Genomic DNA, 23450 nt, shown 5'->3' with positions numbered 1-23450 from the left:
TGTTCATATCCCATTCAGCCTTGCTCCAAACCTACCAGACCCATTATTTGCGAGCAGTTGGAGCTCTCTTAAAATGAGAGCCAATAGAAAGTTGAAATCTCGTCCACGTTGTTGATATTCCAACTCCAGATACAATTCCCGCATACAAGAAGCCCCCTTCCTATCCACCGTGAATCAACGAGGACTGAGAGGCTTTGCATAGGGAACAGGGTACAGACAAGACAGGTGCAGTAAGATTTAGTGTGGAACGGGCAAGTCTAACCCTCAAATCATCCAAATCTCTAATCGGCGATGCACTTGGTGCCGAAATTGATGTTGATCATAAGGCATTATAGCTGCAGCTTATAGAGCGATGGGGAATATTCCACTTTGCGTTTGGGTGCTAAACCTCCATACCGAAAGATCACCGCTGTCGTTTCGAGATACCGGCCCAATCGTATGCTGTCTGGGGGTGAGCTATCGCTCTCGACGAATGGTGCCGGGCTTGACCTAAATACTATAGTATGTGTGCTCAAGATAGACTTAGCGGTCACTGACAGTAAGAATCATAGACTTTTGACAGCCCAGGTACGAAAAAGGTACTGTGTCCCTATCAATCGGATCCGAAACGTTCAATGCCGTTTTCACCTTGAGGACCAGGAAGGAGGGATTCGGCGTTATCAATATTTCTAGATTTCCGGATCAGAGGCTATATATCGAAAATGATAAAGTCCCTCTCGGAACAACAGCGATCTCCACAGATGAGCCAAATCTGCAAATTGTCAGGTATGGCGAGATGTCAATTGAAATGCGGGAAAAAAACGGCGGTTGTATTGGGGGGAATCGGTACGGTGTAAGCAGCGTTTTGGCATTATGATTTACACCTGGAGAATGAAATTTAAGCAATGTTTTCTAATGGGTAGCTTCACTAGACAAATCGGACTAACCCTCTTGTATGCCAAAAGAACCTTTACATCGTAGATGAGCTGAACCTTGACTATCAGACTTATATTCACGTTTGCTATTATTACAAAGACCAACATAACGGCGATTATGAAAAGAGAAAAAAGAAGGAAAGAAAGAAAAGTGAGAATTGGAAACAGCTGTTCTGGAACTAAAGAAGATACCGAGAGAACGGTAAGAAAGACCTAAATCATCTCTGAACGGATCAACATACCAGACCCTTGACCCCGAAACCTCGATTATGTACAGGTAGCCGAGCTCAGAAATAGCAATTTTTGTAAGTGTATTGAATTTCTCGTTTTCGCCCGCTTGAATCAGCTTTATCTTGTTATCTTCATCCTAAAAGACGGATGAATGAGAAGGAATATATGCAAACACGGTTTCTATGTTTGTTTGCCCGCATTATAGAGATGCTATCAGGCAGGAGCGAACATGGAGAGCTCATATAGCAATTGAAAGTGAGATTAGACTTAGAAAGACCAAGATTTGGGCTGGCCGAGGACAAAGGTGAACTCAATGATAAGGCACAGAATCCATAACTAGCTATGTAGACGTTCACATTATATATATCTATCCTTCTACAACACGTGGTTCCCGATATAGGTTTCTCAATCATGTCTTATGGGTAGAATCCTGAACCACACCAAGCTGAGACCCCGTCTTATATTATCCTTTCTTGACTGGCCTCAGGTCTCTTAGTGGATTCAAGACTTCTTGGGAAAGTGTACTAGGCTTGTAATAGCACCTTGACGCCAAGTTTTGCTGCCGAATGTCTTCTACTTGGACTGCCGCCGGTCACTGACATATCTACACCATACATCTGATTGTTGTATTCGCAATTTGGAATCAATCTGCTGCCTTCTGCGAGACTAAGATTGCATTTCCCGTTGTGCTATGTAATGTTCTAACTAATTCTCAACCAACTGCTCAATAATGTCGAATACGACAAGGCAACAACTGGCGCCTAGCGATCGGCCGATGCGGCTGAGCCATAAATGGACGCCCTTCGCATTACATCGCACGAGAACAAGAGCCCTTCACAAGATATCTCCTAACCGGAATTTATTCTCTCACCTACATCCCCTTGTCCTTTCTGGAGTTGCATCATGGCACCGCACATTTCCGCACTCTCGCAAACGCTCGAATCGCTCACTTGGAGCAAGATTCGCGAGCTGGAGAAACAGCGCTCATTATACGAAGACCGCAAAGCCGCTATTTTGGCTGAGGCAGAGAGGCAGCCTGACCTCGCCGCGCGGGTGAGTGTAATTCTCAGAGGCACTCAAGCGATCCACCCTACTGCGTCCAAGGACGAAACTGTCCGCAGTATCGATCGCTGGCTCGATCAGCACCGGTTTGATCCGTCAATTACAGATGGCATGCTCCGACAGTACGAGGACGAGCTTCGCTCGCAGCTGGATGCCCATAGTCGGAAGTTGAGTCTTGCGGATCTGTATTCGCGACTGCTGACCGAGTGGACGAATACTGGGGACGTCCAAGGTAGTGATGGAGATATCACCGAGGAGGATTACGCTGTGGTTGATGAACGGCAGAAGCAGCGGTTGCAGCAGCTGTGCGACCAATTTGAAGAAACCGTATTCACCCCGCTGGAGACCAACGCCGAAGAGATCTACGCGTTCCTGAACGAGCTTTTTCCCGGCGATGAGGAGAGGAAGCAATTGAATGAACTAAGAGAGAAGATAGCAGATGAAAGCCAGGAAATGTTCGAGGAAGACGCTCCGTTTGACAAGAAAGCTCTAACGGCAACAATTAAGGGCCTTTTGACGGAGGATATCCTGAGCGATGCCAAGCAGGATGTTCTGAAGGGTTTTCTCAAAAACGAAGTCGCCCTTACAGAGATAGCGGACGTTCTCAACATGCGATGGGCCGACTTGGAGAACTGGGATTGGTTTGCGGGCGAAGAGGGAATCCCGGTTCTGCCGCGACAGCAGCTGAATGGGAAGTATCGCATCTGGATGGACGAGGATGTCTTACAGCTTATCTTCGTGCAGTACATCGGTACTCGGCTGTGTAATATGCTCAAGAACAAACTGAAAGAGTTCATTTTGTCCAACAGCGTTTGGAATTGGAAGGTTGGTCCGGTTCTGACCGAACACGACAAGGAGCGCCAGAAGTACTATTTCGAAAGCCCTCGAACATACGGGACCGCTTTTCAACATGGACCGGAAAAGTCCAGAAAGAAAGACTACCTTGAGAGGTACTTTCTGTGCCAGATGCCTCTTGAGTTGACAACGCTAGCGGACGGAGGGGCACCATATGATGACGACAACTCTGATGAAGACGACAATAGTGATGAAGGGAGCGAGAATGGTTGGAATTCTTCTCACCATGATTCGTCGGCAACAGCGGACCGAAATATCAAGCAGCAACTACTGCGAAAAGTTGCAACCGAGACCCTCATTCAAAGATACGTCTACGGCGAGGCTGCAGTGATCCAGTCGGACCTCCGCTGGTATGCGACTGGCCTGCCGCACAGTACTATTTTCGCTGTGATGAGATATGTCGGCTTTTCCGAGAATTGGATTCATTTCTTCCGCAAGTACCTCGAATCGCCCTTGAATATGGACATGTCCTTTGAGGGACGCATGCCGACGGGCCCGCGAACTCGCAGGCGCGGAGTCCCCATGGCGCACTCGTCTGAGAAGCTACTAGGGGAGCTGGTTCTGTTCTTCATGGACCTAACAGTAAACCGAACAACTGGCTTGCTTCTGTATCGGCTCCATGACGACTTGTGGCTGTGCGGAGAGCCTAGCAAGTGTGCGCAGTCATGGGAGGCAATACGCCGATTCGCAAATGTAACGGGCCTGGAATTCAACAAGAACAAAACTGGTTCAGTATACCTTTCAAACTCTGTTGATCCAGCGGTTCAGAGCCGACTACCAGGGGGACCCGTCACATTCGGCTTCCTCAAGCTTGACTCATCGGGTGTCTGGGTGATTGACCAAGGACAAGTGGACGCCCATGTCAAGCAACTGAAAGCCCAACTAGACAAGTGTGAGAGTGTGATGGCATGGATCCGCACCTGGAACAGCTGCATTGGCCGGTTCTTCAAGAACACATTTGGTCAGCCTGCTACCTGCTTCGGCCAGGGCCATGTGGACATGATCTTGTCCACATACAGAGCAATGCAGAAAACCCTGTTCGGGGAGAGCACCGCTACAGTCACCCAACACCTACGCCAAATGATTCAGGCTCGCTTTGGCGTTTCCGACATCCCAGACGCATTCTTCTACTATCCGGAAGAACTTGGAGGGCTCGGGCTCCGTAATCCTTCGATCTCACCCTTCCTGGTCCGAAATTCCTTACAGACTTCACCCCAACAGCACATTGACAACTTCTTCTCCGAAGAAAGGAAGCTCTACGACAGATTGAAGAAAGCATTCGACGAGACCCCACAAAAAGCTCGTATGACTCACTTCGCTCAGGCTAATGACGGCATGGAGCGCCGCTTCGTTTCTCGCGCCGAGCGAGATACATTCATGTCCTTTGAGGAACTTACTCGCTTCCGTTGGTCGCAGAGCACTATTTTTCGAACATTATATCAGCGCCTCCAGGACGTACCAAAGCCCGAAAACATAATCCTTATCTCGAAAGTTTCGCAAGCGCTCTATTCGGCATTGGGAATGGTTAAGGTCCGGATGATGGACCAGGAGAAGAGGTGGGTATTGCAGATGTATGCACCTGAGGTACTAAGAGATTATGGAGGTATGGCACTAGTTGATAAGAAATACTTGCCCGTTGGGGTCATGGCTATGGTTAAGGAGAGAAGGGTTAAGTGGCAGATGGTGCTCTAGTTTCGACATCGCTATGAGAGCTGGCCGTGATTGTGGCCTATCATCCATAAGAGTAAATTGATTTGAGGTATTATAATTCAAGATAATCAACCGAAATCTGACAGCACAACCTTGGGAACGTAAATGCGTTATAAGGGAAACCTGTAAGCTTCCTTAACCATACAATGCGCTCAGCTTGAGCCCATGATGATAGTTTATCAGCAGGGACTCCAACAGCTCTACCCACGCAACTGATGGAATGACTATGCCACGAACCTGACTAACTTCTTACAATAGCGGTATAGAATATTGATTCGTACCAGCCTCTGGATCTAGTCCAGAGGTACGTAAGATACCCCCAAAACCCAAGCGAGACAGGACTTCACGAAAGCCGGCCAATTGGCCGTATAGGGCAATACAAGTGAGGATAATTCATGATTGGGAGAGATACAAGCACTTCTCAGCGGGAAAATACACAGATATCGTTCTATATCGTGCCTCCAACGCTCAGCTAATTACGGGCATCTTTAACCTCACTCAGACTACCTAAATCCGGTAGACGAGAGCCTCCCCGGGCGCGACGCTACTTGCGCACAACCTGTCCCATCCAGCTTCAATACCTTCCTGCCCAGCAATTCCTTCACCCCAGACAAGATTCAGATCAGGCGCAGCAGCCTCGCGGTTCTCCAACCAGCTCTGCCATGCCTGGTCGACCTCACGGAAATAGTCCGCGGCACCACGAAGCTTGATCGCAGCCTCATAGACGTCAGAAGTATTCATCTGGACTTTATTCAGAGAGGCAAATGAGGCCTGCCGAGCTTGAATTTCACCCAGAGTGTATACCTATATCTGTTAGTATCGCTTTGGCAGCTTCATGGAGCAATGTTGATGGTGTACCTTTTGCTGGTTGCCAACCGCAATAATCACAATATCAACGCCCTGTAATGACTCCATTTTCTTTATGTCTTCGACCACACTCTCCAAAATTCCGTCCCTACTACCAAAGTCCGCAATGATGACCTTCCTAGGCAATGGCTCGATATCTGCAAGCCACTTCGCCGCCAACCCAACGTCTGGGTACCCCAAATTTCCCACCGCAAATTTGCTCTTTCCGTTTGCGTCATTTAGCGCTCTCGCAGCTTCGCCAATCGGCCCAGGTGAAGATGTGAACTGTAATAGACCTAGCGGTCCAGTCCCGCTCGGTCTCTGAAAAAGATTATACGCCATCGAACGAGCCGTCTTTGTCGACGCTCCCAGACTCACAAGGACAGCTCTAGAGAGATCCGCGTCAGCGGCCGTCCAGTCCTGCACGCCCTGATCCGTCACAATTCCGCAAGGATGTATAGGCGGGCGGACCGCTGGATCAGACGTGAAAATATACTCGCTCATCAGATATCCCGCGGCAAAAACCGTCCCCACTGCTGCGTCCCATGCGAACTCGGTGACATCTTTTCCCTGCGTGTCGAAAACGCGGTACCGGTTGTAGAGCGGCATCAGGTGCGCTCGATGCTCAGATACCTCTTTCCAGTGCCCGTCTAATTCAGACGGTTTTAGTTCTAGGTCAACGGCGTGGCTACCTGTCGGCCAGAAACCGAAGAGCACCGTCCCCAGGGGGATCCCAGGAAGGGTAGATTCGAGCACTGTGGCTAGACCCCAGGCCGGAACAATGCCCCATTCTGTAGTGTTGTTGTAGGGCGCCGGTGCGGATTGCGGAACGGGGTATGCGTCCCACCATCGCAAGAAATTTCCAAGAAGAGCGTAGGTGAGATTATTGGAGGTCAGGCTCAGCAAACTTGGTCGGATGCGGACGGAGGACTGTTTGAGCGGGGAGGAGTCTGAGGGCGGGAGGTCGATTGTTGCATGTTGGTGGTTGTTGGTCTTGGAGACGACGTGGATGGACATGATTTACCGGAGTTGATAGTTGAACGAGAAATGTTGCGATTTTTTGTTTTTCTTTAACCTCTCTTTTTGGTTGGGAGGAGGTGGTTAAATGGATGAGCATTTTCTGATCTGACAGCCCCTCTGAAGACTTCAGCTGCTCGAGTCCGGTCAGCACTAGTCTGCCAGTTACAGATAGTGGAACCCGCTCTGAGCCATTTGTTTAACCTTCTACGGCACTGTGGAGTTGCCAAGTATCTCGGAAACTAGAGTAACAGATTGAATGATATAACGGGTGGCCGCTGCCAGAAAGCCAGCAGATGGACCCATATGGCCAAGAAGACGAGCGTTCTAATTGCAGGTTAGAGGTCAAGGCTCCAACTGGACAGGGCTGAGCAGGGAAAGTCATCAGATAATCCTGGAGCTCTTGGCCCAGTCTGCTATTTGACGGCTCGCTTCTGCTTATTCCTGCTGATATTTACGTCTTATGGGTGCGACTATCTGGGCCTTGGCTGCCCAAGATCCTTGCACTTTTATAGCATTCACAATCATTCTTTCATTGTCTTCAACGAAAGAATGTCATTTACGACCTTCTCAGTCTCGGCTAGCCCGTGACATGCAGACAGTTTTTGAGCAATGGACTTATGGATAGTATCGTACAATACCTATACACTGGTGATCCGTCTCCAAACCGTCTGCCATGTATACCTATATTCCCCCCAAGGATCAGCACTCTCTATCACCACAGACAATCATATTTCATTGCAGGGATAAAGCGGCAAATTACCTACAGGTCGAACTTGGATAGAAGAATGTCAATGGACTAACTTTTAGACCCTTCCAGTCGTCAATGCACTTCATGAGAAGACGAAGGTGAAAGCCACAGCTCCCAAGCCACAAAGTACCCGCAGAGATGGGCCCGAACCCAGAATAAGGCTGTCCGCGCCGCTACCATCCCCCTCCCCTTCCCGCGCATCGGGAAACAGCCCGTCACGACAATGCTGGGGCAACCCCCCTGCAAAGTCCCACTGGTCGCTGGGACTGCAGTTTCGTATGCACTCAATCAACGATGTAGACTCGAGATGGCGGCAGAGACATTGGGTGCCTTTGCGGCCTAGTTCGTCGCCCTGGCACCATGAGGGGCTGTTGTTATTGTTTATGCATTGGTCGACGCAGGGGGCAAAGCTTGCTGTTAATTGCGAGAAGATAAGGATGATGAGGAAGTTCAGCAGTGGTTGCATTCTTGTGCGTATACGGATTTTGTTGGTGGTTCAAGATGGGTTGGATTGGGGAGTGGTGGCGAGGAGAGGTTTGGTTATAGGCGCAGAAAATCATTAGGAATGACGCAGATATAAGGCTCGGCAGTACGGCAGGTCGGGACTGGAGCAAGGGAGGAACACCGAACGGGGGATCGACGCGGGTTCGGCCGACGAGGATGAGGTCATAACAATTGTACGGATTCATTCACCGTCCCGGTGTCTTTGATAAGGCAATTCACAGATAACAAAAAAAAAATAAAAAGGAAAAAACAGCAAAAAAGGGAAAGGAAGGCAAAAAAAGGCAAGAAGTAAAAGCGTGTTTCTCGGTTACATTTGGTTAGTAAGTTGTATCCTGCTCAGTAACTAGGCACTACCACATCATAATCGACCTTTTGTCCCAATCCTTCATACTTCCAGTTGCTAAAATACGCAAAGTCGGTTCTATTGCCACCCGGATGCCCGGCTCGGGAAGCATAAACACCGACCAGAGTTCCTATCTCGATTAGCAGGGGTTGAGACCATGAAGAGCAAACACCTACCTGTGAACCGGCCGGTATCCCCAGACAGAATCCTCGCATCGGCAGAGCCAACGTAAACCCTCTCTTTCGGCCCAGATGCCAATGAAGCAGAAAACTCATACGTCGTATCGTCGACAGCTTCCAACGAAAGGGTGACAGTTCGGTCTACCCACTGTTTCGGGATTTCCACGGTGGCGTTCGACAGCGACCCGTTATAGTTCCCCCTTCCGTACGTCTTAAGCTGAAGAACTCTGGCAGGCGAAGAGGAAGAACGAGCAATATCGACAATGCTGACATCAACGTGCTGCTCCTGTGTGAGAAACAGGCTAATCCCTGCCTCGACGCCCGGTGAACTCGGAGAGAAGGTCAGGTCCACGCTGAAGGAGAAGAGCGTGTCTGTCTGGCGCCGCGCAATGAAGGTGATCGGATCCGTGACAGAGGCAGGATTATACGAAGGCCCATAGGCGGACGGTGTCAGACGAAGTGTGTGCGGGTGGCCTGCCGGGGAGACAACGTAGCTCGACTCTTCAGGGAAACGCCAGTACATCAGATGTTTTGGGATTTCGGTTCCAGGCGCAAAGGTGAGATGTTCCGGCCGATTGATTGGGTTCTTTAGCTCTTGCTTCGCTGGCAAAGGAGCTTTCATGATCCCGTTCACAGGCTCAAGCACTGGCCACTCCCCGTCCTCCCAGGTCCCAGAAGTGAGGACGGTCTCCCTTCCCATCGGGTAGTTCACCCATTCTGGGCCTGATCTGGTAGAGAGGGCAACTCCCCACCAGTGGCCCTGGCCGTCCTGGAACAGATCAGCATGTCCCACCGTCTGAAAATACCGGGTCGTATTCCGGTTCGACAGGATCGGGTTGGCCGGACAAGGCTCCCAGGGTCCGGTTCGGTTCCTCGACCGAGCCATTGTAGCTGAGTGGTTTGTCTCTGTACCCCCTTCGGCAATCAGAAGGTAATAGTACCCGTCCGCTTTCTTGAACAGGTGAGGTCCTTCAGGGTATGCGCCGCCCGTCCCATTCCAGAGGTACGTTACAGGGCCGATTTCACCAGTTGCTAGATCTAGGGTGTAGTGCTGGATCTGGTTGTTGTCAGCCGACGTCACGTAGACTTGACCGTCCTCCTCCCAAAAGATATCCGGGTCGATTCCGTGAACTGGAAAGACGACTGGCTTGCTCCAGCTGTCGTCGTCGTATGGGTTGTCCGATGTGAAAACAAGTCCTTCGACATTGGGACCGAGGAACGAGACGATGAGGTAGAATTTCCCATCGCGGTAGCGGAGTGTCGGCGCATAGATCCCGCCTTGCTGATCCTCTGTGACGGCAAGACTGGGGATCTGACTGGGGCGGTTGAAAATATTGCTTGCGAGTGTCCAGTGGACTAAGTCTTTGCTCGCGTAGAGGGGAAGACCAGGGAACGCGATGAATGTTGAAGTCGCGCAGAAGAACGTTTCTTGCTCAGCCACGTAAACGCAGGACGGGTCGGAGTGCCAGCCCGGGAGGATGGGATTGGTATAGGCACGCATTTTAGCGATGCCTGCAGCTGCGACTCCCAAGTATAAAAAGTGGGAGAGCCGTGGGAATAACATCCTGAACGTCGCTGTCCGCAGCGGTTGCAGAATCTGTCTGCAGGGAACCGGCTTATATTTGGCCTGGAATCTGCGGGGAAGCGGACGGAAACAATTGACCATTCATCCATATGAACTTGGTGTCGATCCTAGCTGGCTAGGCTTGATTCAGTCGAGTTCAGCCTAAATGTATCTTGGCCAAGTGCAACAGTGCTAACAGGCTTGCCCACCTCCACCGGAGAGTCAGGGGCTCATATGCATGCTGAGCGGCCATCCGGATTGCTGCGCTAGATAGGCAATGGCGTAATCCTGTTAATGCAGAGGTATGCTTGAGGGTCCAGGGAGGCGATTCAGGTATTAGAGCATAAAATTTCCGGCCTCTGTATATTCACCTATAAATGGGATAATCACTTCCTCCAGAGGTTACTCAGAATAGAGCAATTTCCTATTACCTCTAGCATTCATCCAGAATTCCGTCTACTTCAAGGAAACTATATAAATGGCAAAATAACAGAACTCGGACACTCCCCACCACAATGGATAAAGTGTTTTCCGCGGTTCAGCTCGTGCTCAGGTCGTGGCCTCGACCACGTCTTATACTCTGCGATGCTCGGGTACTGGCCCGATACCTGCACATCGTTAACCCTAACTAAGCATGGACCTCTCGAGGGAGACTCACCCTGATGCTGACCGTCTCACCAGCCTCAAAGTCCACTCCCATCGCCCAAATACCAATCTCCAGCTTGACGATCTCCCCGGGCTTCACCTTCTCCTGTCTAGTATGGGGGTGGAACGGAAACTGCGGGTGAATACTTTTCTCGGGATCAAAGGCGCGATGGGAAGCGCGCAGTATCCCGACAGAACCGGGGTGGAGGTTGAGGCTCGCTTGCTCCTTTGGGGGAATCTCCTCGATCGATGCCACCGGGGTAGCGTGGAAGGGGAAATTCAGGTGCATCAGCGGCTTGCCGTTCTTATCTTTCTTGCGGATGATCACGAAGACGGTGAAGTCGTCGCGGTCTTCACAGGACATGTACAGGATAGCCTTTGGGAGGCCAATGAGTCGAGAATCCTGCATGAACGTGAATGAAAATTCCGCAAAGTCGGACGAGGATTCAGAGTTGTAAGAGACAATCTCGTAGTCTGACCCGGGGCTCTCATTCAACTTATTCTTCGACAGGAATAACTCACGATACTGCGTCTTGGGCATGGGGAAGTCCTCGAGCACGATATTATCGATCGCCTCGCGATCCCCAAACTGCAGGGCCGACCAGCGCACCCTCGGAGTTGCCTGTTCCCAACCGTTCTCGATACCTTTCAGATAGCGATCGAAGAACCTGCCCAGCTCGTCCATGGACTCCGGACAGCTGTAGAGCTCGTACCACTCCTGCCTGCTCCCCCACTGGATCCATTTCTTGTCATGCGGCACCTCTAGCCAGCCCCGTATAGACCCCATGGTGTGGATCGAGCTGACATCCGAACCACGGATATAGGCTGGACACTGGACCCGAGTCAGGTCCGCCCTCTTATCCTCCCAGAACGGGCTTGACACATTCGACCGACGATACATCTCTTCAAAATCTTCGATTCCTGAACTCGGTGGGCCGCGAACGATCTCGTTTGTGATGAGGTCAAAGTTGCTCATGCTGAACCATCCGCCCCGGCAAAACTGCTCACGGTAGATATCGGCAGACCCTTCCCAAGGCGCAATTGCCTTCAGAGATGGAGGTTGTTGAGCGGCAATAAACCACTGCGAAATCGCGAGCGCTGAGTTACCCGCCATCCCAATCGCCCCGTTACACCAGGGCATTTTCGCCAGTGCCTCGACGACGTCGTACCCGTCTTCTGCGTCCTGGGCACCCATTACCCCAATCAGGCCATCGCTGTGGCCTGCGCCTCTTGTGTCAACGCTGACGATAGCGTAGCCTCGCGGACACCATGTGGCAGGATCAAGGCCTTCGAACTTCTCCAGCCCGGATAGATCCGACCGCGGGACGCAGCAGTTCCAGACACACATTGGGAGCATGTCCAAGGCGCTGTACTTCTTGCCGTAGAAAGACCAGCTCAATATAGCAGGGACTTTTACATTGTCGTTGCTCGAGGGTGGCCGGTAGATATCGGCGTAGAGTCTTGCGCCATCGCGCACCACCAGCTCGACGTCGTGTTCGATCAGGATCGGACTGGTTAGAGGTTTTGCGTTGAATCCGTTCCATCCTGCATCCAGGATCTCGGTCTTCCCTGGTTGCGGTGGGACATAGCCGTTCTCCCCAGCTTGGGGGGGTTTGATTCGCTTGTAGGCGGCTTGGACAGGGGGTGGCATATTGGAGATATGGATTTATTTAGGCTCTCGTCGATGGGTACCTGGAGTTATTTCCCTTTCCTAATTTCTGTCCTATACAGTGTCTACCTCGACATTTAAAGAAGCTACCCTTGTTGGAGCTCGAGAGCTTTGAACGGCCGCGGGTCAATCCTCCGTCCCCCACACGAACCGGACCCCCACATTTTTGTGGCCATGGCATGCCAGTATACAGTTAGCTATTCACGAGTCATGAGCTGCGGAACTCGGAGGTTTAGCGCCCGAAACCCCTGTATTCGGTCCCCACGCAGGCCTCGGCTGACCCCGAGCTTCGGGCGTCGGCAACACCGGAGGACAGCCCCAAGCTTGGAGCACAGGGGCCTGTTACTTAAGTGATTTTTGAACACCCACTGGAGCGTCTTGCAAAGACACCAGGGTCGTCCAGAATCCCCTAGTCCATATTGTATTTCAAGCTGTTACCAACTACTATGTCCACAACGACAACAATCCAAGAAGCCGCCGAGGCCACAAACGAGTCCTTCACCGTCGAGGACCTGGTGGACTTCAGCGGCCGGCAGTACGGCGACTGGCGCGATGAGTTCCACAAGAATGGCTGCGTCGTGCTCAAGAACGTCATCAGCCCCGAGAGAGCAAAGTACTACTGCGACAAGCAGATTGAATGGCTGAAGAAGTTTGAGCTTGGGTTCGATGAACACGACGAGAGCACTTGGACAGCAGAGCATCTGCCCGTTAGTTTTAAGGGAGGGTTTGTATTACTTCTTCATCCGACTACGCGACTAGGCCGTTATAGGCAGTGTCCAAGAGGGCTAATATGGAAGAACGCAGCATGTACTTTGCCTACGGCTCCACCCACGAAAAAATGGCCTGGGAAGCACGCACCGAGCCGGCAGTTATCGAGATCTTCGAGAAACTGTGGGAAACCAAAGAGCTACTTTGCTCCTTTGACGGGATGAACATCTCTCTTCCACGACGCAAGGATCTCAATTGGAGTCCGTGGCCGCACTGCGACCAGAACCCTAACCGGAAAGGGTGCGCACAGTCTAGTCCCATGCCCTCCCTCTGAACAAACCTCACTAATATATATCCTGTATAGAATGCAAGCCGTCCAAGGCCTGCTGAACTTCGCTCCAAACGGCCCCAAAGACGGCGGGTTAATGCTCATGAAAGGCTCTGCGAAACTCTTTGACGAGTTCTTCGCGCAGAAGCGCGAGGCCTATGACCACGAGGACGCACCGCCGCCTGAGCTCAAGTATATGGATCTGTTCCTGTTCCACCAGAAAGACCTCAAGTGGTTCCAGGACCGGGAATGCGAGCTTGTCAAGATCAATATGGAGCCTGGGGACTTTGTCCTCTGGGATTCTAGGACTATGCACTATGCTTGCTTGCCGGAGGGGGATCAGATCAGACACGTGCAGTATATCTGTATGACGCCAAGACGATTTGCGACGGAGAAGGCACTCGAACTTAAGAAGATTTGCTTTGAGAACTATATGGGCACGACACATTGGCCGCATTGGTATGTGCCCTCTTTTATATCTTTAGTTGGGTGGTGTCGGTGCTGATACTATTCGTTTATAGCAACATCCGTCCAGCGGTAGAGAAGCCCATGCGCAATGGCGAGGTCTGTCCCAAGTACCGCACGGAGCCGTTCGAGAGGCCCGAATTAACGAACACGGTGTTGAAGCTGGCCGGTGTGAAGCCTTACTAGGCTGGACTGATGGGGAATTTTACGAGAGTGCGGTAGCTGAATGTATATCTTTTCTATAGCCAATTGATCTCTAGCAATCTCCCAGACGTTGCAGTATCTCGGCCGGAGAAAGACCGGCTCTCCATCAAGGGCGCAAATGGTCAAGAAAGGTTGTCCTCAATAAATTAGTGGGTCAAGGGATTGCTCTCGATTTGCTGCCGTAGTAGGAATCTAGAGGCCCCTCGTCCCATCGAACTCATAGCCCACATATCCCACACTCTCAACATGTTAGTATTGGTGTATCATGCCTTCAGAGACTAGCTGGACAGTAACTCTGCTCATTCTTATTCCACTGTTGGACCAACAAGACCCGGCTTCCCATATTTCCGGTCCTCCCCCGCCCCCGAGCCTCTAGCACGTGGACGACGTCGGCGTCGCTCGGCCACCCCCGGAACCCTAATTCCCCGCAGTAATGCTGGCAAGCCCCAAATACTCAAAACCCAGGAAGTCAATTTTGAGGATCGGTATGCGGACAAACGCAAATTTGACCAGTGAATTATATTGTGATTTAGTTACTTCCGCAGGTCGGCATGGTGGGGGCTACATGTGGCCATCCCGACCCCTAAAACTAAACCCAACTCGAATTCGAATACTCCGTGAAACATACGTGAGCATAGCTGTGGCTTAGGCTGGGACTCATTGGCATTCTAGGCACTGCAATATATACGGCATACCCTACCCTTCCGTAGCACCTGCTAAGAATACAGCTCCCAGCACAACGTGTTATACCCCCCAGCAACAACTGCAGTTTTTCCTGAAGAGGAAACTCTCACAATGACGGAGGTAGACAAAGCAGACATCACCTATGTCGAAGACATTGAGGACGGAAGGGTGTCGGCGACCGACGGTAGTGGCAAGAAGAAGGTCATGGGGACGGTGAAGCTCACGGACGGTAAGGTGGTGTATATTCCGACGCCGACAGCAGATCCCCAAGGTATTACACTCCTTTCCCATGCCCTCAGGCCAGGCGTGCTGACAAAACACATCGTAGACCCCCTGAACATGGCTATCTGGCAGAAGTGGATCGTTCTGGTTGTGATATCGATTTGTCAGTCGCTACAGCGACTCTTACGTATCTCTGTGTTGACAATGGATAGTCTCGACACTCGGCCTCGCCCTCGTCAGCGGCTTCGGCGGCCTTCTGGGCTTCTACATTCCAGGCTATGAGGCAGTTGGCAAGGGCTACGACGATATCACGCACTTAATGACTTACCCTACTCTCTTTATGTACACTACCCTTCCAAAGCTTGAAATTGGCGGCAGATATTGACTATAAGGCCAGGGGCATCGGCAACCTCATTGGCATGCCTCTTGCCATCGGCATTGGCCGGCGAATCGTGCTGCTCGCCTCGACAATAGTTCTGGTGATTGGAGCAATCCTCTGCGCGGCCCAAGAGAACTACGAATGGCACCTCTGGTCCCGATGTGCAGTCGGATTGGCAGCAGGGCAGAGTGAGGCCCTGGTTCCGATGATCACCCAGGAAATCTTCTTCCTCCACGAACGCAGTAAAGCTCTGATGGGCCAACAGGCTATCCAGGTTAGCCTAACAGCTGTTTGGGTCCTCTTTGCGGGGGAGATCGCCAACGCAATCACGCCGCAGTGGTGGTACGGTCTTGGTGCGGCGCTGGCTGGAGCGCAGCTAGTGCTGGCCTTCTTCTTCCTCCCGGAAACCAAGTATGAAAGGTCAATTGCGTCGTTCCAGGAAGGTAATTCGGACGAAGATGGAGATGCCAAAGTAGGCGTGGAGGTAGTATGCACCGAGCGTCCACCTCTTGACTTTGAGCGGTACGCTGCCAGAACATGGAAGTCCGATATGCGGCTTTGGGTTGGGAAGCCGGATTGGGGACTTGTTTGGGACGTCTTAAGGGTAAGCCATTTTAACCTCACTTCGAATTGCCATCCATGGGTAGCGGCTAATCGTCCTGTTGGGCACAGCAAACGTTTGAACTGCTGTTTTTCCCCAACGTATTCTGGGCCTTATGCTTAAACGGCCTCACAATCGGCACCAACATCGCCATCGGAACAACCTATGCCAACATTTTACATGCTTCACCCTACAACTGGCCCAACAAGTCTGCTTCCTACGTAAACTGTGGCCAGATAGTTGTAGCCCTGCTTGCGCTACCCCTGCTCGGCCACGGTTCAGATTGGATAGCTAAGCATATGGCGCGCAAGAATAACGGGCTCCACGAACCCGAGACCAGGATCGTCTCTCTCATTATTCCCATCGTCATCGGTACGTTTACAGCAGTTCTGTACGGCCAGGCTGGACAGTACCCGGAAAAGTACCACTGGTTTGTGTATGTCTGGGCCGTCGCAGCGTACTATTTCTGCTTCGTTGGCGCCAATATCGTTGCGATCACTTACTTACTGGATAGTTACCCTGCTCGTGCAGGTCCTCTGCTCGTCATTATCTGTGCATTTCGGGGTATTATCTCGTTCGGCACCAGCTATGGTACTGCAACGTTCGTGGAGACTCACGGGTATGATGGCGCATTTGGAACATTTGCGGGCTTAACGGCAGCATTGGGCCTTTGTGGGGTTCCGATTTACCTGTGGGGAAAGAGAATTCGGGCATTTACCGGGAGGTTTGCGCGGGGATTTGTTGTCTCGTAGGTTTTGTCGCTCGAAGTATTGGTCTATGGTCTATGTCAGGGAAGAGTTGCCGGGGCGAAGAAGATGGCTTTTGCGGCAGGCTGAATTGTTTATTTTTCAATCTTCTCTACAGAGCATGCACAAAATCTGCTATATGGAGCGAATAGCTATACTGAGAAGGAATTGAAATAAAGGCGGACGCTCTATCAGGATTAGCAACAGAACTGCCCTTCCACGATCCCCTTCCCCATTCTATTCAACCTTTCATTCAGCTACGTATAGTCGAGAAATATATACTCCGACGAAAACGAAAGACGAGATGAAGTTGTTTTAACTGCAGATACATTCCCGTGAAGAAGGACAGCCAGATGCCGCCATGAATATTAGCACCAGGTTCGGGCCAACTCAATATATGTGGAACAACGGGCCCATGGCGGGATACCCCTTCGTTCTGTAGCACAGATTAGCATTCTCCGAGCGCCCCTATTGATCTTTAAAATAGAGACGATACCTTTTAGGCCTTGTCGGATGCGCCGTCCCGCGGTATACGTTCCGCCTGGCGTAGGGCAGATAGAAGGGAACGCAGACGCCGGCTGTTAGGGAGAAGGCAACCATATATTTAGTGAGCATGGTACTTTGTTGTCAAAGCAAAGACAACGGAATGCATTCAATGGGCGAAATGATTTATGCTGGATTATAAGATAACATTAAGTCAATTAAGTCAGTTACTGTATGGACACATGGGGGTACTACTCAAGAGCCAAGTGTCAGCTGGCAGGTGGGGAGGTATAGAAAGCAAGGGTTCTTAGGCCTGGGGCGCGTGATTATAAATTGCTCTGCGCCGATTGGACCCGAGGCCTTATCGAATGCACCATAATCTGTAATTACTAGTTTATGCTGGTGTGGGGAAGCGACAGTGCAGGTTACCCCGCGTCCTTTCCCCACGGGGTTCGGGATAGGGTTATCCCATGGTCTTGCAACCCGGGGCATACAGGGTCTGTTGATGGGGGTATACATGATTAGGTGTGTCAAGGCAATCCCAGCATCTTGCAAAGTTGGCAAACCCAGAAGAGCGACTGAAGATGGACCGACCACCCTTTGCAAAACGGCCTCGGCTGTCAATGGCATGCAACATCTGCCGCCAGCGAAAGGTGAAATGCGATGCCGAATATCCCAAATGTCAAAACTGCCGGGTTCGCAATCAGGAGTGTATTACAACCGATCCACAACGGCCAGGATGTCCTGGGTTCAGGGAGTGGTTGCAGGTACCGGAGAAGGAGAAGACACAGATAGAGCCGCCGAGGAGGAATCAGACTGCCAATGTCGGCGAATATGCAGAGGGGGAAGCGGAGATGGATACTGCTCGTATTTTTGAGTATCATAATGCCAGCATGGCAGCGGAAGACGATGGCAATGAAGCCTCCCCTGTCCGCCAACCGTTCGAAACTTCGGTCAACACCGAACAAGGAACGAACCGAACCAAGATCCTCGGGGGAAGTAGTTCTCAGTGTTTGGCCAAGTCACTGGATGTCTACTTCAAGGCTGCCCGAATGGAGCCCGTCTCGGGCTTCTTTAGGCATGGCATGCGACGGGCCGAAGAGTTGAATATCCCGCTGGCTCTGACGCTGCCTGAACTTCCGGATGCAGAGAGACGGAAAGAATATTGCTCTGTATTCCGATTACGAATATATCCCCTCTATCCTATATTCAATTTTACTGCGTTCTCAGCAAGTCTCGAGCAGCTCGCTGCAGTGGAGGACTTGTCGACTATCTCAAGAGATGACATCCCCGTACTTGTTTCTGCGTATCTGCTCATGAGTATCGGGGTAGATGAACGCGCCCAATACCCAACAGAGGAAGGGGAACGCTATCTTCATGCTGCTGCCGGCCTTCTGGCGCACGTAATTGTCGTGCCCTATCTGCCGACTGTTCAAGCGCTGCTGCTGTTCACCGTCGCTTACCGCGGCAGAAACCAAGAGGGCCTGGCGTGGCAGACACTGGGGATCGCCATTAGAATTGCCTATACGCTTGGGCTACATCGCTCCCAGAAGCAAACCACTGATGAGGTGCACACCAGAATCTGGGCAACATGTTGTTCGCTTGAAAAGGTCATGCACCTAGCCTCCGGCTGGCCGACTCTCATCCCGGATGATCTCATGGCAGATCCGGATTCTCTTCGCTTAAACCATCGCTTCTTGCAATGGCATCTCGCACTCGCACACTACCAAGGCAGCATAAGCCGGCACTTATACAGCCACCGGCCAACAGACCGCGCAGGTGCTGAGGGGACGACCAAGAGAACAGTTCGACAGATCCTCCTCGATACGGCCCGTCTCGATAATTGCCTCCAGTCCTGGGCGAACAAAATTCCTTCCGACCAGCGTCCAGGCAGCGACCTCCTCACGTCTAGTGCTGATTTCCACATCCTGGCGTTCCTGTCGATCGAATACCATGGATCAATGATAGCCCTGCACCGCGCTGCCCTTATCGCCCCACGCTCAAAGATCGAAGAAGAAGTGAAGCGGCATTGCTCTGGTGAGGATTTCTCACATCGTCTCACACATGGCGAATCAATCTGCGCGAACAGCGCGCGCATTATTGCTAGGTTAAGTATTGAGTTGCAAGATTACGGCGCAGACAGCGCACTCATCCCAGCTGGTACGGCGGGTCTGGCGTGCATTGCGTTAGCAATCTGGCTGATGAAGCATCCGAGCTCGAGGCTAAGGGAGACGGATCTAGCGCTCTTAAAGGGATGCGTGGTATATTGCAGCATGCGGTTTAAGCAGTGCGGGTTCGATCAAAGGTATACTGAGGGGCTAGGGTTGATATATGAGCAGGTAAGGGGAAAACTGGACGGGTTCACTGCCGCCACTGGTCCTGGGAATGCGACAACCACCAAAAGCCGGGCAGAATACCACAGCCATGTCAACGGTAAACCTGATGCTCCCGGCTTCGCATCGGGGCACCTTCCGACACCCTTGACGTCAAGCCACGGACCGGCCACACCGACGCCACATGGCCAGACACACCAGTACCGACAAGTCTGCGGAGTCACATCCACCATCTCACAGAGGACATCATCTGGGTCTTCGGCCTCTATCACCCACCTTCCAGTCCACGAGCAGCAGAATGGCAATGGAGGATTCCCGGGTACGTTGCATGCCGATTGGTCCCAGCCGCAACCGAGGCACGACTTCTCCATCAACTCCAATGATAGCATCAACACTGGAAATGCGATTCTAGATATACCAGAGCCCAATATGGGTGATCAGTCCAGTGGCTTTACCGAGTCGTTTCCATTTGAGGGGTTCAATGTCGAGGAGTTATGGAATTGGATGTTATATTTTGACAGCCCGCCGCGGACGGATATGCTATAGTCCGGAAGAGGTGCAGCATAACAGCCGGCATATATCTATTGTTATTTTAAGAATCTTATTCACCGGGACGGGTATTTATTTACTTAGTTCCGGCGGAGACTTACGATATGTAACTGCAGGTTATTGTCAGGAGATTTCCCGGCGGGGGATCGACCTACTCACTCTGCATTCTCAAAATCTCGCATACTAGTGTAGAAGATAATCATCATGCAACTACAGAAAGCAGGGATTAGCATATGCCAAGGCCACTGACGTTTGTTTCTCCGTCACGGCATCCCCAGAAGCCGAGTAGGACGGGATCTATGCCCCATATAAAGCGCAACAGTGGGCAAATTCATCAGTTCAACAGAATCAGCACCTCTCGATGAAGTTACTCACGATGCGCTTTCAATCTAGCCTTCTAGCACTAGCCTCCCTCCTTCCCCAGGGACTCGCCGCCACCCTCCCTATCCCGCGCCAGAATCAACCGGGTCAATACGCCGGGTATCTGCTCTCAACATTCACAGACGCGAACCCATCGGTCTTCTGGTACTTATCATCTGCTGAAGATCCACTTGCATTTAAACCGCTTAATGGTGGGAATCCGGTTCTGCAAGCTACCGTTGGAACCCGCGCTGTGAGAGATATCTTCCTCACGGCGAGCGAAGAACGGAACGAGTATTTCATCATTGCAACCGGTAAGACTGGTCCGCTTTACCAGAAGGATATTATCAAGATCTTTTATGACTAACTATGATCCTCTTGAGCAGATCTCGATATAAATGCTGATGGCTTCTCATGGGACGAGGCAACAAGACGCGGAAGCAGGGGCCTGACAATCTGGCGCTCCGACAATCTCGTTGACTGGGACGATGCTACATTAGAGATGTACGTTTCTCATAACATATTGCTACTGAGTTATATCCAATCTAATGCCTAGCTGCAGAATCGAATCACCCGAAGCTGGAATGGCCTGGGCACCGTCCGTAGTCTACAACGCCACTGAAAGCGAATACTACCTCTTCTGGGCTTCACGCCTTTATGCAGAGGACGACGCAGACCACACCGACACCGCATCTCTTGACCGAATTCGGTACGCGACAACGCCAGATTTCAGCACGGGATCGTTCAGCGAGCCTGCCGATTACGTCGCCCTAGATGCGGAGAATATCCCACTCATAGACCAGGAATTCCTCTATCTCGGTAACGAAGGGCACTACGCACGGTTCTTAAAAGACGAGAATGTGCTGCATGTGTACCAGGAAACAACGACAGGAGGCCTGTTTGGTGAATGGACGAGGACGCAGCCGGAGGGCGAATATATCAGGACGAGCGTATATGAAGGGCCCGCGGCATTTCCCGATGTTAATGTTGAAGGGCGCTATTATCTTCTCATGGATAACTATGAGGAGTATGTGCCCTTCGTGACGGAAAACGTACTCTCTGGGGAATGGGAGGAGTTGAGCTTTGATGAGACGGGGTTGCCGCGGGGGTTGAAGCATGGAAATGTGTTCTTGCTAACGGAGTCAGAGTATCAGGCAGTTGTTGAGCGGTATGGGGTGTAAGATACCTAGGTCTGATGGTGTCTACCAAACTACCTTATATTAGCCAGTGACTAAAGAGGACTATGATTGATGGACTATGATCGTGAGATGATCCAGCTGTCACACCAGAGTACAATAATGCAGGGTCTCTGGATCTCTATGCCAATTTACCCAGCCCCATCGGAAAATTTCCCCTTCCGTTGATCGAAGGTCAGCACATTACAGGACTCTCAAGAAATATGGAGTCTTCATTTGAAAGAAAAGAATTAGCTAGTTAGCGCTCTGCTGACTTTTATCAATTGTCTCCGGATCTTCCACTGCCTAATCACCTCCCCAACCGCAGCTTGGGAACCCGTCAAGCCTCCTGTTTGATATACGGGATTCCCGTCAATTTGAACGTCATCTCGTTCAAAATAGGTTCCTGAACTGGTCTCTCTCGGCTCTTGGGACAAGGCTTCCCATTGCGCATAGCGACATTCGTTCCAACGTGCACTGCATTCGGCCAGTGCGTAGTTCCCAAACGAGCTACATCGGTTAGCTGCTACTTAGGCAAACGAGCATTCTATAACCATGGAAACAAAAGTTGTAGGTGTGTACATACCCTCAAACGCCTTTTTCTTCCTCACCAGATCCTCCTGGCTGGCATCGGCGACTGGCATATAGCACGTGTATACCGCGAGCCTGTCATTCTTCCCGGAAGGCGGAAGATTGTAGTGCGGCACGCGGCTATCCCAAACTATCAGATCACCAGGTTCTGCGCAGACCTTGACCCATTTTAGGCCATGGTCGGCTAGCCACTTTATCCCATTGTCCGTGAAGCCGAACCACTCTGGTGTCCACGCGGGGATACGTGGCTCATTAGCCATTTCACTGTGAAACTGTTCGGAGATTTTGTGCCCCCCCGGGCAGACGATCAGGCCGCCATCGTCGGGGCCGCAGGGGTTGAGGTTGACAAGGCCTTGAAGACCTGAATCAATAACAACTGTTAGCAGCGTCTAGGTAGGCGAGGGTGCCAAGGGGCCGTACAGCGGAAGCCCGGTTTAGCTGGGTCTTGGTCTTGATGGGGCCATGGCTTGCTATGTCGGGTTAGCAAATCGTTCTTGCTGTTGTGCATAGTTATCAGCAAGGTAGCGGGCATACTTTTCAGGCATCTCCTTTCGGCTATAACGAAGACATGTCAGTTCATGCGTTAATCGGTGTGGGACAGAGTGACTTCATACTTTGAAAACTGGACATTAACCACGTCAAACGAAACGATCAGATCGTCATCACCATAGACCTTGGCAAAGGTATCTACGACACTTGGCTCACCGCGGATATCCCACACCCACTTCTCGTGGGTGACGCCATATGCCAAAATCATGCCCTTTTCATTGATGACGGGCAGGGTTGACGGTTTCACCGTCGATGGGTCGTCGCGGCGATAGCCGAGACCACTATTGCACACTCAGTGTCCGACGCCGAGCAAGGCAGCCAGAATATAGGAGACGTACAAACCCTCCAAGTAGTTATAGAACTCATCCGCGTACTTGGTTGCGCGGTCCAGGGGAATCGCGCTCTTGATAACGGCGTATCCGTCTCGGTTCAAGGCATCGCGGAAGTCGCCGTAGTTTGTTGGCGATCCATCGAGCGCCATACGAGCCTTTGGCCGAGTTCCAGTGACGGTCACAACAGGACTGACTTCGGCTGTGGTAGTGGACATATTGACACTGTTTGTTCGCTAAACTGAACGTGGGAAGGTGGACGTAAATGAAGCTGATAAAATGAATGAACCAGTTTGTGCGGTATTTTATCTGCCCCCAAGTTGCTAAACTCCTCTCCCTGAAATGGACTGCAGTGTCGGGGCTCGGTTGCTCGGTAGGGTAGAGCCAGGGAGGCTTCGGCTGCCCCCGAAGCCGCCGAGGCTAAGTAGTGAGGCCCGACGATAAGCCTCTCATA

General features: G+C 51.4%; 9 protein-coding genes across 9 annotated transcripts, besides 1 other annotated feature; 5 read left to right on the top strand and 4 right to left on the bottom strand.

The window, feature by feature from the left end:
- Positions 1–23450: part of a sequence feature (contig 1.153 11..403022(1)) that runs on past both edges of the window.
- On the top strand, positions 1993–4754 carry ANIA_08479 (uncharacterized protein; the record flags this gene model as incomplete). Its single annotated transcript, XM_676656.2, has 1 exon — positions 1993–4754. Exon 1 carries the CDS (start codon positions 2049–2051, stop codon positions 4752–4754), a length of 2706 nt encoding a protein of 901 aa, XP_681748.1. The 5' UTR covers positions 1993–2048.
- On the bottom strand, positions 5226–6698 carry ANIA_08478 (DUF2855 family protein). Its single transcript, XM_676655.2, has 2 exons — positions 5631–6698; positions 5226–5576 (listed from the first exon to the last, which is right to left on the bottom strand). The coding sequence occupies exons 1-2, from the start codon at positions 6633–6635 to the stop codon at positions 5280–5282; spliced, it is 1302 nt and encodes a 433-aa protein (XP_681747.1). The 5' UTR covers positions 6636–6698; the 3' UTR covers positions 5226–5279.
- Positions 8227–9913, bottom strand: ANIA_08477 (glycoside hydrolase family 43 protein; the record flags this gene model as incomplete). The annotated part of the gene is made up of 2 exons (XM_676654.1): positions 8227–8363; positions 8410–9913. 2 exons carry the CDS (start codon positions 9911–9913, stop codon positions 8227–8229), a joined length of 1641 nt encoding a protein of 546 aa, XP_681746.1.
- ANIA_08476 (uncharacterized protein) lies at positions 10447–12272 on the bottom strand (the record flags this gene model as incomplete). The annotated part of the gene is made up of 2 exons (XM_676653.1): positions 10447–10584; positions 10635–12272. 2 exons carry the CDS (start codon positions 12270–12272, stop codon positions 10447–10449), a joined length of 1776 nt encoding a protein of 591 aa, XP_681745.1.
- On the top strand, positions 12737–13977 carry ANIA_08475 (uncharacterized protein; the record flags this gene model as incomplete). The annotated part of the gene is made up of 4 exons (XM_676652.1): positions 12737–12997; positions 13060–13298; positions 13363–13785; positions 13848–13977. 4 exons carry the CDS (start codon positions 12737–12739, stop codon positions 13975–13977), a joined length of 1053 nt encoding a protein of 350 aa, XP_681744.1.
- ANIA_08474 (uncharacterized protein) lies at positions 14791–16633 on the top strand (the record flags this gene model as incomplete). Its single annotated transcript, XM_676651.1, has 5 exons — positions 14791–15064; positions 15114–15243; positions 15299–15884; positions 15953–16317; positions 16396–16633. 5 exons carry the CDS (start codon positions 14791–14793, stop codon positions 16631–16633), a joined length of 1593 nt encoding a protein of 530 aa, XP_681743.1.
- Positions 17695–19989, top strand: ANIA_08473 (uncharacterized protein; the record flags this gene model as incomplete). The annotated part of the gene is made up of 2 exons (XM_676650.1): positions 17695–19762; positions 19856–19989. The coding sequence occupies 2 exons, from the start codon at positions 17695–17697 to the stop codon at positions 19987–19989; spliced, it is 2202 nt and encodes a 733-aa protein (XP_681742.1).
- Positions 20369–21533, top strand: ANIA_08472 (glycoside hydrolase family 43 protein; the record flags this gene model as incomplete). The annotated part of the gene is made up of 3 exons (XM_676649.1): positions 20369–20666; positions 20739–20856; positions 20909–21533. 3 exons carry the CDS (start codon positions 20369–20371, stop codon positions 21531–21533), a joined length of 1041 nt encoding a protein of 346 aa, XP_681741.1.
- On the bottom strand, positions 21868–23214 carry ANIA_08471 (phytanoyl-CoA dioxygenase family protein; the record flags this gene model as incomplete). The annotated part of the gene is made up of 6 exons (XM_676648.1): positions 21868–22037; positions 22114–22479; positions 22539–22615; positions 22653–22673; positions 22733–22948; positions 23006–23214. The coding sequence occupies 6 exons, from the start codon at positions 23212–23214 to the stop codon at positions 21868–21870; spliced, it is 1059 nt and encodes a 352-aa protein (XP_681740.1).

The sequence above is a fragment of the Aspergillus nidulans genome, chromosome V (genome assembly GCF_000011425.1).
Source record: "Aspergillus nidulans FGSC A4 chromosome V".
Classification (NCBI taxonomy): Eukaryota; Fungi; Ascomycota; class Eurotiomycetes; order Eurotiales; family Aspergillaceae; genus Aspergillus; species Aspergillus nidulans.
Note: the sequence above shows the minus strand (reverse complement) of the source record. Positions and strands in the feature narration are given on the sequence as shown.